The sequence below is a fragment of the Anabrus simplex genome, chromosome 5 (genome assembly GCF_040414725.1).
Source record: "Anabrus simplex isolate iqAnaSimp1 chromosome 5, ASM4041472v1, whole genome shotgun sequence".
In the NCBI taxonomy this organism is placed as follows: domain Eukaryota; kingdom Metazoa; phylum Arthropoda; class Insecta; order Orthoptera; family Tettigoniidae; genus Anabrus; species Anabrus simplex.
The window spans coordinates 280,181,566-280,197,739 of NC_090269.1; the positions used below are offsets into that span (position 1 = coordinate 280,181,566).

A 16,174-nucleotide genomic window follows, 5' to 3' on the forward strand; every position below is an offset into this window, starting at 1 on the left:
TCCCTTGGATTGACTAAAGAATCGTTTTCGTGTCTCCACTCTCACACTCTGTTGGAATATTTGAATCAATTTCGATATAGGTGTTCACTTGTACACTGTAACCTGCTGCATTAATCAACTCTTGTGTTGTTTCCATGCTGTCAGGAAGGGTATCAGATTCTATTTCGGGATGTCCACCACTAGCGGGAAACCCAGCTTTCAGAAAGCAGTTACGAATTGTTGAGGCCGTGACGTTTTTCCATGCATTGGTTATCCATGAAATTGCTTGGAAAACATTCAGCCCCTTTGTCAGTGTTTGAAGGGTTACTTCATTCCCTTTAAGTTCTGATACTATGTGCTTCATCACTAACTGTCTGTACATAACCTTGAAGTTCTGGATCACTCCTTGGTCAAGCGGCTGAGAAACTGATGTTACTTTTGGTGGGAGAAAGACGATCTTCACATTTTGCAACTTAATTGTATCCGGATGTGATGCTGCATTATCGAGGAATAATAACACTTTTCGACCCTGGCGTATCATTTTTCTGTCCAATTGTCCTAGCCACTCTGTCGTTATTTCTCTGGTCATCCATGCTTTCCTATTCGCTTTCCATTCAATGCCAAACTTCGTAACGTCCATATTTTTAAAACACCTTGGTTTTGCAGCCTTTCCTATCACAAGGGGCTCCTCCCGTTCTCCACTCATACTTGCACATAACAAGACAGTAAGACGTTCTTTCGCAACTTTTCCACCAGTACAACGATTTCCTTTGAAACACAAAGTTTTGTCGGGTAAAGCACGGAAAAATAATCCAGTTTCATCGGCATTCAAAATATTTTCCGGAGCATACCCGTCTATGATTGAAGGTATTTTTTCTTGCCAATTGTCAACAATCTCCATATTAACACTGGATGATTCTCCGCAAATCACTCTGAAGTTGATACCATGTCGCTTTCTGAATCTTTCTAGCCAGCCATTCGAGGCTTTGAAATCTCCAATACCTAATTCTGTCGCAAATTCTAACGCTTTTGCTTGTATCATTGGTCCTGAGACAGGGACATTCTGACTTCTTATTTTAGGGAACCACTCGAGCGTTGCCTTGTCAATGAGAGCTCCACTACCACTTTGAAACAGTTTAATGCGCTGTTCGTTGCCATTTAAATGCCATTCTTTCACTAGTTCCTCTTGCTTTTTCACAGTTTCAGCTGCCTGTGTCTTTCCAATCTTAAACACTTCGGACAGTTTACGCACACCACACTTCTCACGTTTATGATAGTCTATTATGCCTACCTTTTCTTTTAAAGTTAAAAACTTCCTCAGAGCCATGTTTACACACACTTACTGACGTAAAATTGAACACATCAAAAGCCCACAAGTCAATGAAAAGTAACCTGACAGTGAAGGTACGAATTCCAGGGCTGTCGAGCATGTCAGTATTATTACACTAGTCTGAATCAAATAAATGTGTTCTTTCTCTTTGCTTGCGAATCACTTGCAGGTCTCAGAAATATAGCAGACTTAAGGAAAAGAAAAAAAGGTGTTATTTATTTTTTTAAAATATATATTTCAAGTGTTTTTATTAAATGACAAAGTAAATGTAAACTTAGGCACAAAGAAACATTTTAGTTTTTAGATGTAATAAGGACGTAAGTTCAAAGGGCAGAGCAGATTCAAATTTAGCACATAGTTGACTAATTTAATAGATATCCATTTTATGATTTGAACATTTCTATTTAAAGTCTGTAATAAATTGACATGGTCAGTAAGTAAGTTGAAACACACAGAAATATTTCAACAATTTCAAGATTTTTATATATAACTGTTGTGTTGATAAGTATATCTGTCACAACGTACAAAGTCCGAAGATTATTAATGTTTTGGCACCGCTAAGGAAGAGAGTAATATTCTCTCGAAACATGTACGGGAATTAGGTATTATAAAACATGTAAAATATTGACAAGGCGGGAAATTATTTTATAGAAAATTGAATATAAGTCCATACGGACAGGAATAACCAACATAGTGAAAATAATCCATTCTGAGCAGGGAAGTTAGCGGCGCAAGACAATTAAAATTAAAGCAGTGATCAGGATTACTGTGTGGTAGGCCTACTGCTCTACTGACAGAGACAAATGACTGGCCATTGAGTTATTTTGTATCAGTATTGCATAATATGATACCCTTATCCCTTATCTCTACGGGGTCGAGTATGAAGTGAAAAGAATTTTCGTAGCTAGTTTTTACACCTGTCTGCCCTTCCTGACGTCGACCTCATCAGAGGAATTAATTAGATGAAATGAATGACGTGAAATTATGAGTAACTAAAACGGATTATATTTACTTTATATGTAGGCCTTTATTGACGTTTTACATTCAGAAATACTGCCTTTCAACGAAAATAGCCAGTATAACTCTAATACATTCATAATTTTGTTAAAGAACAGTGTAGAATGTACAATTTATAGCTCTTTATAATCTCTACAATTGTACGTTACGTAGTACGCGAACCTACCTTCGACAGGTTGCTCACCTACCGATGGCATTGCTTAAACACCAAACACAAGGTGTCAGCCCGTGACATCATCATTCAGAAACTTGCTGGTAGTAATTGGGGTGCTGAACCTCAGGTGGTCCGTACTTCTGCCATGGCACTTTGCTTCTCCGCCGGTGAATATGCCTTCCCAGTGTGGCCTAAATCCACCCATGCGAAGCAAGTAGATGTGGCCCTTAATAAAACTGCGAGACTAATTACTGGATGTTTGAAGCTAACTCTAGTTGACAAACTGTATTGAATGGCAGGAATTGCTCCTCCTGATATACGCCGCGAAGTAGGCGCATATGTCGAAAGGGAAAAAGTTGAAGAAAATGAGCTACATCCACTACACAGACACACTGCACCAAAGCCTAGATTGAAATCTAGGAAGAGCTTCCTACAGTCACCATCTCCACCAAATACATCTCCGAAGAAAGCCAGAGAAAAATTGTGAGCAGCCAGAAAGTCATCTTCAATCATGGACAAAACCAGCTGAATGCTTACCAACCGGACACAACTTGGACTGGATCACATGGAGATCACTGAACAGGTTAAGAACAGGTGTTGGAAAGTCTAAGGACAACCTAGTGAAATTGGGATATTTGGATGTATCACCCCTAATGTGAGTGCGGAGAGGTGCAGACTACCAAGCATCTGTAGACGTGCCAAGTCTCCAGATTTGAGCGGGAGACTCCCGATTTTTCATCGTTTCTCCCGATCACCGGGTCCAATCTCCCGAATTTCAGAGCAATTTTCGTATTATTTTAAACTCCCGCGAATTTCCTCGTTCTGTCGATATATGGCTGAGTGTGGCTGGTCGATAGTAGTTCTAATAATGATACCAGATGGCAGTACGGGGCACGGTGGCCAGTCATGTGCTCCTCTTAGGTCTATAATACAGTCATTCTCTTTGCAAGCAAGTAACATTCTCTTTGGAGTAACCTAACCTTAGAAGTAGCACATCATAGTCGTTCTACCCGGGGCAAGACCTGCAGAAGTGCTCGTGTTGTGCCTTAATATTAGTTTTGGCCAAAATGTCAAAAAAGAAATATGATGCCGTGTTTAAAAGTGCTTATAGGGAAGAGTTTCTGTGTTTGAGTGAATCCAGAAACCAATGTTCAAATTCTGTACTATATGTAGGTGTGATTTTTCAGTTGCACATGGCAGGAAATGCGATATACTCAAGCATGTGCAAATGAAAAAAACATAAGGAGAGTGTCCAGTGTGTAGAAAGAAACCAGAAACTGAACTTTTCATGTAAAAACCAAGATGTAAATACTGTGATGAATGCAGAGGCGTTATTTACGTCATTTATAGAAGAATATAACCTGCTTGTAAATTGTGCCGATCATGCGGGACCTTTGTTTCGCAAAATGTTTCCTGATTCGGAAATCGCTAAACGATATGGGTGTGCTAGAACAAAAACAGTGGCTATCATTGCAGAAAAGTGCATGGAAGAAAGGGCGAAAATATCACATTTGCAAGTGAACGCATTTTCTGTTGCCACTGATGGTAGCAATAAAAGCGACTTGAAAATATATCCCATTGTTGTAACATTTTTTAGACCTGAACTCAATGAAATTCAGAGTTGTCTACTCTCTGTGCCTAATTTAGAAGGGTATGCTACTGGCCTTGGTGCTGATAATGCTCCAGTAATGGTAGGATTAAAGAATGGTGTGCCAGGGTGTTTGAAGCGGGAAAATAGTAACATAATCATCGTAGGCTGCTCTTGTCACCTAGTTAATCTTGCTGCCGAGAAGGGTGCGGCGTGCTTGCCCGTAAATGTAGATGAAAGTATACGGTAATTGATATATTTTATTATCTGAAAAGGAGTGCAAAGTGGAAAGAAAATTCAGAGAATTTCAGACTTTACACAACACAGAGATCAGGAAAATTCTGAAGCATGTGCCTACTTGATGGTTATCACTAAAAAGGTGTTTAGATAGGATTTTGCTTCAGTGGGACCCTTTGGTTACATTATTCAGGAGCGAAATTGTGAGTAAGGATTCTCAGATGGGAACTTTGAAGACTTACAAAATTCCTAAGCACAGTTTAAGTGCAGATGTGTCTTGTTTGTCTGAAAAGGTTAAGGATTGTCATAACATTTCACCTCACTCAAAAAAAAAAAATGAAACTACTGATGACACTTAAGAGTCATGCATTGTAACGTGAAGGACGACTTTTCATGTTCCTGTCATCAAATTTACATAAATCTTTTTGCCTTTTTCTCTGTTGTTCGATCACATCCTAAACCGAGGTGGAACTTCAAGAAAAACAACGGGACTGAATTTGCAAAGCAAACAGACTCCAATATAAGATGGATCAAACCAACATACAACAACTACAGCAGATTTGTAGTGGTTATAAAAGGTGCAGTGAGACGATGCATCCCTAGAGGATATCATAAGGGATATATCCCTGGCTGGAGTTCAGAGAGTGAGGAATTACTACGAGAATATGAAGAACATCCTAATTCCGACAATGCAGCTGGTCTCCAATCCTTGGATGAAAGTCGAAGAAGGATCTGGCATGAAACAGTGGAATCCCTAGATTACACCCAATCTAGCAGAAAGGCCTGGTCTATAATTAGGAAATTGTATTCTTCAAACCCTGCAACTAAGAGATCAAAAACAGCCATCAATCTGAATGATTTGCTAATCATCTAATATCAGTTTCCAAAAACACAAAAGACAAGCGAACCAAAAAGGATATCAAATCAAAGTTGAACATCAAGAAAAGAGCAGCGCCGCAGTTTTCTGAATTCTATACTCCATTCAAAGAAGGGGACACTAAAGCCGCAATAAAAAGTATGAAACTTGGAAAAGCTGCAGGATTTGATGGAATTTATCTTGAACTTTTGGCTCATTGCGGACCAGCCACAATAAAATGGTTAACCAACTTCTTCACTAATATTCTGCAAACTGGAAACATCCCACCTCTGATGAAGAAAACAAAGATAATAGCCATACTGAATCCAAATAAAGATCCATCTAAAGTGGAAAGAACCAGGCGAGTTGTCCGTGCGCGTAGAGGCGCTCGGCTGTGAGCTTGCATCCGGGAGATAGTAGGTTCGAATCCCACTATCGGCAGCCCTGAAAATGGTTTTCCGTGGTTTCCCATTTTCACACCAGGCGAATGCTGGGGCTGTACCTTAATTAAGGCCACGGCCGCTTCCTTCCAACTCCCAAGCCTTTCCTATCCCATCGTCACCATAAGACCTATCTGTGTCGGTGCGACGTAAAGCCCCTAGCAAAAAAAAAAAAAAAAAAAATGGAAAGCTACCGTCCAATAGCACTTCTAAGTGTTACATATAAACTCCTTGAGCGACTTATCTACAATAGAATTTATGAAACAATCAACAGCTACATTCCTATAGAGCAAGCAGGATTTAGACCTGGAAGAAGTTGGAATGATCAAGTACTGTCTCTCACCACGTATATCGAAAATGGATATCAGAGGAAATCAGTAAGCGTGGCTGCCTTTTTGGATCTATCAGCTGCCTATGATACTGTCTGACGAGAAGGACTCCTAAAATTTTTGAGTGTGATCCCATGTCGTAAACTTATGGCCTTACTTAGCAATATGCTCAGTAATAGGTACGTCCAGATCTACGCTGATAATGACAGAAGTAGAGTGTTTAAATTAAACGATGGTTTACCTCAAGGATCAGTCCTCGTCCCGTCCCGTCCCCCCCTTTCTTTTCAGTCTGTACATATATGACCTCCCAGGCACATCATCAAGAAAATTCATTTATGCTGATGACATTTGTTTGGTGACTCCGTGCTCCAACTTTTATGATGCTGAAACTACTTTAGCCACTGATCTGGAAGCCTTGGATGTATACTTCAAGAAATGGTGCCTTCACCTAAATCCTCAAAAAACAGTTATATGTACATTCCACTTACGCAACAGACAGTCTAATTACAAACCAACAATAAAATTCCGAGGTCAAGTATTGCCGTTCTGCAGTACACCAAAATACTTGGGAATAACACTTGATAGAACTTTGACTTTCAAGCAACATCTCTCAAATGTAGCTGCTAAAGTAAAAACTAGAAATAATATTCTTCAGAAACTTGCTGGTACATCATGGGGAGCCAATACTCATGTTCTAAGATCAACAGCATTAGCCTTATCATATTCTGTTGTTGAATACTGCTGCCCCTCTTGGATCAATAGTGTACACACAAAAAAGATCGATGTACAACTCAATCAGGCAATGCGCATAATCACGGGTTGCATTCGGAGCACGAACACACTATGGCTTCCTGTTCTCAGCAATATTCCACCTCCAGCCCTAAGATGATCAGAAGCTCTCCTAAAAGTTTGGAAGAACATTCAGCAGAACCGCCAACTACCCATCCATCAAGATATTATGCACACTGAACATCAACGACTGAAATCAAGGAAACCACCCTGGCGTACAGCAATGGATCTTGAACGAAGCTGTTTTCATGTTAACATTTCATGGAAAGCCCAGTGGGATCAGTCTTCAGTAGTGAACAAACATCTAGTTGAGAATCCTTCCAAACGAGTACAAGGATTTGATCTTCCAAGACGACAGTGGAGAATCGTCAATCGAATAAGAACTGGACAAGGCAGATGTGGTTATCTGTTGTGCAAATGGGGTTGGACTAGCTCTGCAGATTGTGATTGTGGTATCTCTTCTCAGTCAATACACCACATTGTTGCTGACTGCCCAATTCGAGCTTTCAAAGGAACGCTAATGGACATTCACCGCACATCGGATGAAGCAGTTGATTGGGTCAAAATGCTAGACCTAGAGTTATAGTATTGTACGGACTTGTGACTACGCACATTTATCCTAAACTATATGCATGTGTGTACATAGATTTATCATACGATAAATAAATAAATAAGCTCGAAGAAACAGACCTGGCGAAAGGAAGAATTGATGTTCAATGGGCATTGGTAGGTCAGATGAAATCAGCTGATGGTGTACTTAAATATGACACTCTCGAAGGTGATTCCACATAGCAATGCAGAATGTGAAAGGATTTTTAGCAGAGTCACAAAGACAAAAACACAGTTCAGATCCTTGCTGTCTGAACAAACTTTGGAGAAACTTTTAACCTTGAAATCAGTTCAGCAAGGCAAGTGCTTTGAGAAAAATTTAGTACAGAGTTTCTGAAGAGGGCTAAGTCAGCTACTGGTGTGTTGAACAACAATTAGTTGTAATGTAATCACCATGTTGAAGGATGAGAAATCACATGTTCCTACAGTTCAGGTATGTCCAGTATTTAGTATTCACATGTAAATCATGAAATATATATGTAGGCCAAATAGAATTGTTAATATATTGAATTATAATGAATTTGTACATGTTCTGCCATCAGTGATGTGTCGTAATACATCGTGATTCGCTGCGAAATTTCTCCTGATTTTTCACTTTTGAAAGTTGGCATGTCTGCATCTGTGTCAGTGCTCGTGTTGCCCTGATTCTTGCAGTGAAGAGGAGTTGCTCAAGGCACAAGGAAATGCTGTTGCAGTTGCTTGCTTCTGGGCGAAGACTATTTAATACCATTTTGGTATATATGTGTAGAAATTCCTTCTGTTTTATTGTTACTAAATTGTAATGTAAAAACCAAAACAAAAAGTTATATTGTATGCTTCTGACTCGAGTTTTAAGAAAGACGCTCTTTATAGCCTAGAAGTCGTGTGTTAACTGCACAAAATTTGAGGTTATTGCATATTGGACCACCCTTTACTTTGTTTACTTTTCTTGGCTGTAAAAGTGGGGGGAAAGGTGGTCTAATATGCGAGTAAATACGGTAATAACTTTAATAAAGCAATGGGTCCCATGAAAAGGAAAAATGTTACGAGGAAGGCAGTAAGAACACAATTGCAAGTTAAGAAGGAAATCATCAGGAAGTAATCCAAATATGCGTTTGGCTGATATCACGAGATTTCAATTATTTGCACAATATTAAAGTAGAAAGAACAACTAAAGGGTCTGGATGCACCGAAAGGAGTCGCAAGAGTTTTAAAGCAATGGCTAGGTGTTGTAGAAGTGTATGGAGGTTGCTTCTTCTGTGAATCATTCTATATCAATACATATTTTTGGGTTTGGAAGAAATTATCTGTGTTTCTATTATTTCTTAGCAGAAAATTTGCTTTGATATATGTGCTTTGGGTTACTGTCACATTAACAGAATGAATTATGCTTGCAGTCCAAGTCTTTACTTTATGTAGAATAACCGGGCAAGTTGGCCGTGTGGTTAGGGCCACATAGCTGTGAGGTTGCATCCGGGAGATAGTGGGTTCAAGCCCTACTGTCGGCAGCCCTGAAGATGGTTTACTGTGGTTTCCCATTTTCACACCAGGCAAATGCTGGGGCTGTACCTTCCTTCTCACTCCTAGGCCTTGCCTATCCAATCGTTGCCATAAGACCTATCTGTGTCGGTGTGACGTAAATCAAATAATAATAATAATAATAATAATAATAATTAGGTAAAATAAGTTGCTAAGTATATTTCAAGTTGGTGAATAGGGAATTTCATTACAAAAATCGTGAAAAAATAAACACCTGGAATTCTTAAGTCACACTCTTGCTCATGGTGGATCTACAAAACCCAGGCAACAATGAAGGCAGCAAGATGATAAAGAAGTTGTATGAAGAAGGAAGTCTTGGAGAGATTCTAAAGCTGGCATCTGTGTTCACTACTGTTATTGGTGTGAACAATGTCAATTACTTTGAGTCTGTGTCTTGTATACCTGCTGTGAGCTTGGTGGGATTAAGAGATTTGTTTGTTGAAGGTGATAAACAGAAGACAAATTCATATTAAAATGTTTTAAAGGAAAGGTTTGAACTTGGCACTGTGGCCAGCTGCCCATTAAATGAGCTAGCATAAAATCAGCTTAAGTTGTTTATTCTCATAGCCTGAAGTAGGAAAATGCCTGTAGAAATGAATATTAAAAAAATTAATGAAAGCAGTTATATCTTGTGTTTCCAGTGGATAGTTCTTGCTGAGCATACGAGTCTTCCCATTTTTTTTTGATAATCAGCAGCTGACATGGTTCTAATAGCCTGCTTACTGCATATTCTATCAGCCTGACTCCCTCCCTCAGTGCACAAGGATTTAAAGCTAACCAGGCTTAAAAGAAAGATAAATCTACTGATATGTGTTTCACAGAATTTCACAAACACTTACCAGAAATGGAACTTCCTACATGTGACTTACAGTCAGAATTATGTATTACTTCAGTGATGAGCCCGGTAAAAGAAGAAATGGAAAGAAAACCATCTGGAAATGCAATTTAGAATCTGCTAAAACTATGGCCATATGAAATCAGAAAACAGAAAGTTGAAATCCTGAGCTCCTTTTTTTTCTGTGCTGAAACACAGCATCACTGAGAAAATTTCAGTTAGTTGGAAAACAAAAATGAACATTTTTATGCAGATCAATTTTTGTTTGAGAGTGAACAGAGATGTTTCTAAAATATACTACAATATGTTAAAACTACTGACTTCTTCTTCTTCTTCTGAGGTGTTCAATTGTTGAGCTGCTGTTAGAAAGCAGTGTATTGTGGTGGTTGTGCTGCTGCTGAGTAGGTTTTCAAGTCCATTGTAATTTGGAGAGAATAAGCACTAGTTACACAGACTTCCCTTTCACATTTCTAACCCGTAAGAATGTACATTTTTGCTGTTGAAGTTTGTGGTTTTATTTTTTTTTACAGTGTGTGATGCTAACAATTCTCTCACATTTCAGTTGTGGGAGCACCTGTTCCTTTGATACCTCCTCTTCGATCTTCATCTGCCACCAAGCTCAGCGGATCATTTCCTCCTCCCGTGACACGAGGAACTGCACCACGCCTTGTTGCTGCTGGTATGGATTGTTTGCCAATATTTTTTATTGTTCCTGTCTATGATAAATATTAAATTGCGCTCATTTTACTCAATTGCAAATTCCATGAAATCCAAAATTTCTCCCATCTTAATGTCCTCATGTAAACGCTGATCGATCACCATTATACGTACTTCTTTGTCCATGGACACTGGACGGCCTGGGCGAGGCAAATCGGCAGTTGATACTCTATCCCGTTTGAACGTCTCCACCCACCTCGCCACTGTTTTGTAGGGCAAGGCATGCACACCTAATGCTTCCCGCAGCTCTGCATGGCATTGGCGTGCATTTCTGCCGCGGAGAACTGCTATTTTAATATACGATTGTTGTTCCTGCTTGTTGACTTCCGTTTTGTGACACACTCACTCACACACTGAACTTGGGGGCATGCTTAGACCCACACTGTTGTTTACATACACCATCTAGTGGCATCATACACAAGTACATACCGTACGTTTCCAAATGCATGTCTTAAATTTTCCATGTTGACTCCTGTTCGTGAGGGAAAAAAATGGTTGCCATGACTTATGACTCGACCTACATACAATTGCAGCTGTAATGTTTATACAATTCGAGACGTAATGCCATCGAGCAGAATTGAGTGGCAGCAGAATATGCAGAGTCAATGTAATTTAATTTTTTATCAGTTTTATGGGGATAGGACATTGTAGGCCATCGAATTTATTTTTCTCCTGGCTCATTGATGTTAAGGCATCAGAGGTCAAGAGAGTCTTTCATTTCCCCTCATTTCACGACTCCTTTTCTTTTTTCTCATTTTATTCTTAACATTCTCCTCCTCGCTTCAGTGGCCATCTTAATTTATCCTTATCAGTACAGTCTGGGTCACAGGATTTTGCATCTTACTGAAACAATCACAAAAGCAAGGATCCTTCTCACTAATTGACTTTAACCATGACATTTGAACAATATTTCCATCTGAGTGTTGCTCAGCATTCATGGACAAGGCACTAAAGTGGATGGTTGCATAGTTGTACTTCCTCTTAAATCAATAATCACCACCACCACCAAGGGACTAAAATTCTAAAATGATGAATATCTGTTACGCATCGCTCGAACAGTAAAAATGTATGAACCATAAATTATTGGAAATGGTAGTTCCTATAAGTTTCATTATGTACAGTTTTTAGATAGTGCTGATATTTACAGCTATGTTCAGAAGTTTATGAAAAATGTAATACTGTAATTGCAAACATCTCATGTTTTTATTCTTTGTACAGTAAAAAAAAAAAAAAACATGAAGCATGAAAGATTGGAAATTATACAGTGTGTGGCCAAATGTCATGGGAGGACTCTGAAAATGATGTTCATAATGAGTTGCTCCTCCGCAAACCTCAGAACGGCAGCAATAAGATGAGGCATCGACTCTGCAAGGTGTTGAAATCGTTCTGGAGGGATCTGGACCCTTGGATCTTGCACTGCTACCCACAATTATTGTTCTTGTGTAGTTGATGTAAGGTTCATGGAATGTACACCAGTATCGACAGCATCCCATAAATACTCGATTGGATTAAGATTGGGGGATCTGGAGTGCCAATCCATGGTCGTAACTTCGCTGGAGTGCTCCTCCAACCACCTGCAAGCCACCACAGAACGGTGACGTGGCGCATTGTCCCGTTGAAACATGGCATCTCCATCAGGGTACTCTAGGGCCAGAAAGGGATGCAGATGGTCTGAAGGAATGTCCCCAAAACATGCACCTATCAGCTCTTCCTGCAGCCATACAATGGGGCCTAATTGCGACCATAAGAACGCTGCCCAGGCAGAACTGAGCCACCTCCAGTCTGGACAGAACCTTACTGACGCACAGAATCCATAGCTTCATGGGGCATACGCCACACTCTCGCGCCCATCGGCTCAATACAACTGGAACCGGGATTCATCGGACTACACCACATGCCGCCATTGTTGTATGGTCCATTGCCGATGTTCACGGGCCCATGTATGTCATTGAGCTCTATGTCATGGTGTCAGCGAAGGGACACAGTTTGGTAGAAATGAGTTCCTGAGTACCAACATCAAACTGGGCAGTGATTTGACACACAGTAGCTCATCCAGCGCTCAGTATGGTTCTGCGGAGGCGACGTGATGTCCGTTCGTTGAACACCTGTGGTCTTCCCGTACGGCAGTTTACACGAGTGGGAACATTCTCTCTGCGATATTGAAGATCCACCCTCGACACTTTTGACCTCGGAAATCCGAATTTGCGTGTAATTTCCGCAATGATATGACCTGTGCACCAATGATCATCCCACGTTCAGAGTCGGTTAAATCACGACGTGTTGCCATGTTCACGACACTGTTGGCTGTGGCAGATTACTCTGCTACACCACAGCTGGTCGCAATGCTCAGGGGTCATACACGGCGCATTTTCTAATGGGACATCCCTTCCCATGATTTTTGGCAACTTAGTGTATACGAGTATTGGGTTGGTGGGAAATAGATAAGCAGCAATTATTATGAACTGTTTTTCAATACTGCTAGTATTTATCTGAGAACTTTACTGTTTCGGGACAGACCTTCTGAATTTATATTTGTAGGGCTATAGGTGATCGGATAGGTGACACAGTCAGGGAAAGAAAACGGAACAAAAATAACAAAATTTATTAAATAAACAACAGTCTGGACATGCAGATGAGAAAAGGGAAAAAAAACTATTTACCCAATACAACTCCAATTGACTGCTTCTGATCTGTAACGTGAACATATGTACACTGCATGCTTATGGGTTCCATTTGATTCAGCCCATCTTCATTTAAACACCATCCAAAATCATGCTTCAGGTCAAATCCTCGATTTACGGAACTGTAACATTGGACCAATCATAATGTTCGCGACAATGTCGTTATGACGGATAGTGCTACATTAGATCATTAAATTATACAATATTTCCTTGAGGGATAAATGCTTTACCAATTTTACTGCTCCTTCATATAAGTTCTGGGCAAATCCCCATCAATTTTTCTCACTAATTCACCAAGACACTTTGCAAAATCATTTGATTAAATTTTCTTAAAATTTCCTTTACCAATTTTTGGAGAATTCTGCAATATTTCCATTTCTAAAATTCTTTCACAGTACTCAGAAAATTCACTTACAAAATACTTGGAAAATCTTTTAACATTATCGTTAAAAAATTCCTTTAAACATAACTTGGAAAATTCTTTACAATTTCATTTGGCAAATTACATTAACATTTCATTGGAAAATTCATTTAACATTTCATTTGGAAATTCTTTGGCAAGTTTCCCATCCTCAGATTACGTTAGAGTGTATTCTTTTATTGACAATTTTAAACGATTATCCACATACTAATTTACTGTGGATAGTTAGCAGAATATCACATAGCGATACGCGCAACCAACGGAAAGCAAATCTCCACATGACAATAAACCACATGAAAAATCACCAAAAGAATTAACACTTGTTGAAACACATGGATAAGCTGTTGTACACAATTACACAATCTCCCCCAATTATTTATTACATCATAGTATCAAGGTTATTATTATTATTATTATTATTATTATTATTATTATTATTATTATTATTATTTCTCCCTTCAGAATTAGGTTGAAGACCCTCGCATTATTTGCAGATAATAGCAATGAATCACCATGACCTGTGATGAATGACCAAAATAGGATGAGTAAAAAAAAAAGAAAGAAACAATCATCACCACCATCAGTTAGGGATACATCGAAGAATGCACTCATAACCTCAGGGAAAGGAAAAAAAACAAATTATTGAGTCATTACTTTACACAATGTAAGTTGTTGAACGAAAGTTTATTATTATTCCCTGAATAATTAATCATATCACCATAAATCACAATATCCTTACGACTAACATGTACCCTAGCGGTCATCATGTTGTCTATTTTTATCATAAAAATTTATCATCGCAATCGTCACTCACATTTAACTCTCAACAACAAGTTTAAATTGTTCCGACTCATTATTATTATATCCCTGATTATTATTCCTAAACACATCATCTCGTTATTCCCAATTTGGAGCAGATCTTCCTTGAATCTCACTCCCCTTCGCCTCCGGCACTCGCTATGTGACGTAAACCCAATGACGTAGATAGATAGATAGATAAGGAATGGTTGAGCCCTGCCTTCGCAGGTCTGTGGAGACCCTTTGTGTCCCGTAAGCGGGTTTGCCTAGTTCAGCCCTAGTGCTCCTATAAAGGATACCAGTGTCCGGATGTTGGCATTCCTGATGTCTTCCAGGCTCACAAAATGTGAGCCAAGATATCAATGTCTAGTGCTTGCAAGAGCCTCGCACTGATAACAACACATGCGCGGAGGTCTCTTCCTCCCTACCGCATCTTCTATACATTGGATCCTGACTGATTTTCATGATGTGTAGGTGTCTCTGTAAGGTATTGTGGCCTGTCAACAGTCCAACTACCATTCGCATTCTGGTCCTATTCAAATTTATCAGGACCTTTTTATAACTTTGGCTAGGGCCTTTGATAAGTTTACGTGCCTGCCTTGCTATGGTTAACCTCTTCCAAATGTCTAGGTGAGACTGGTTCGTCCACTGGGATATTACCAGTTTCACACTTCGGAGTGGCACTCCTAGGAAGGGCTCTGGTCCTAAGAAAGGGCCTTTTGAGCCTTGTTTCGCTCTTTTGTCAGCTTCTTCATTTCCACCGATTCCTGCGTGCCCAGGGACCCATAATAGGGTAACTGAGTTACGTTCACACAGTTGATCTAACATCCTTTGCACTCCCGTACTATTTTTGATGTTGTTCTGACTGCGCATAGTGCTTTTAACGCTGCCTGGCTATCGCTGCAAATGGTGATGCATCTTCTATATTCAGGCATGTTCCATATATATATATATATATATATACAGCACAGGCCAGTATTGCATATACTGCAGCCTGGAAAACAGTAGCATATTTACCCATGGGAAGGGAGAGCCTTGTCTTAGCACCCCAGCGCCTATGCCCGTCTCTGTCCGCGAACCATCTGTGTACCATGTACAGCCCCCAGACCTAAGACGGGCCCTAGCATCCGCGGCCCATTCCTCCCTTGTTGGTATCACCACTGTGAACTTATAATTCAGATTAAAAATAGGCTTCATCAGGTCCCCGATCGTCATTGTCATAGGACAGGTCTGGTGAAGCCTTGTAAGAATAGAAGCATGACCTCTATTCGGATTCTTGAAGGTCCATCCTCTGAGTGACCAGAGATGGTAATCACTCATTCCTGCTATTTCCTTAACATATAAATGTAATAGGGGAAGACCTAGAATGGCCTCCATTGCACATAATGGTGTGGTATCGAGTGCCCCTGTTATTCCTAGACACGCAAGTCTTTGGACACTTTAACTTGGTGGTCAGTTTTACTCTCCGAACATGGCCACCAGACTAAAGATGTGAAGGTAATCGTGGGTCATACAATAGAAATATAGAGCCACTGGACCACCTTAGGTCCTAGGCCCCAAGTCTTTCCGACGGCCCTGCGACAGGCCCACACAATCTTGCGAACCTTATCCACCTTATGATCTATATCTTTCTTCCAACTCGGTCTTGCCTCAAGGATTACCCCTAGGTACTTAACTGAGGTTGTCTTAGCTAATTTTTTCCCAAATAGGAAAGGCTCTGACAGTCCGTCTAGCCTCCTCCTCCTGGTAAATATCACATGCTCCGTCTTGTCGGGATTATTTTGCGGGATTAACCGACAAGTCCGTTCGTGGCACCATCTTTTCCACCCTATGTAGGGAGCTGTGTACGAGCTCTGAAACCATACTGGGGAAATTT

The 16,174-nt window shown here is 40.0% G+C and overlaps 1 protein-coding gene across 6 annotated transcripts in view; it reads left to right on the forward strand.

The window, feature by feature from the left end:
• Nucleotides 1-16,174, forward strand: part of LOC136873986 (ankyrin repeat domain-containing protein 17) — a 918,230-nt gene that overhangs the window by 809,902 nt on the left and 92,154 nt on the right. For all 6 annotated transcript variants that reach the window (XM_067147404.2, XM_067147402.2, XM_068227616.1 and 3 more), the window contains one exon: nucleotides 10,244-10,360. In XM_067147404.2, coding sequence (XP_067003505.2) covers nucleotides 10,244-10,360 — 117 coding nt within the window. The remainder of the gene's footprint in view (nucleotides 1-10,243; nucleotides 10,361-16,174) is intronic.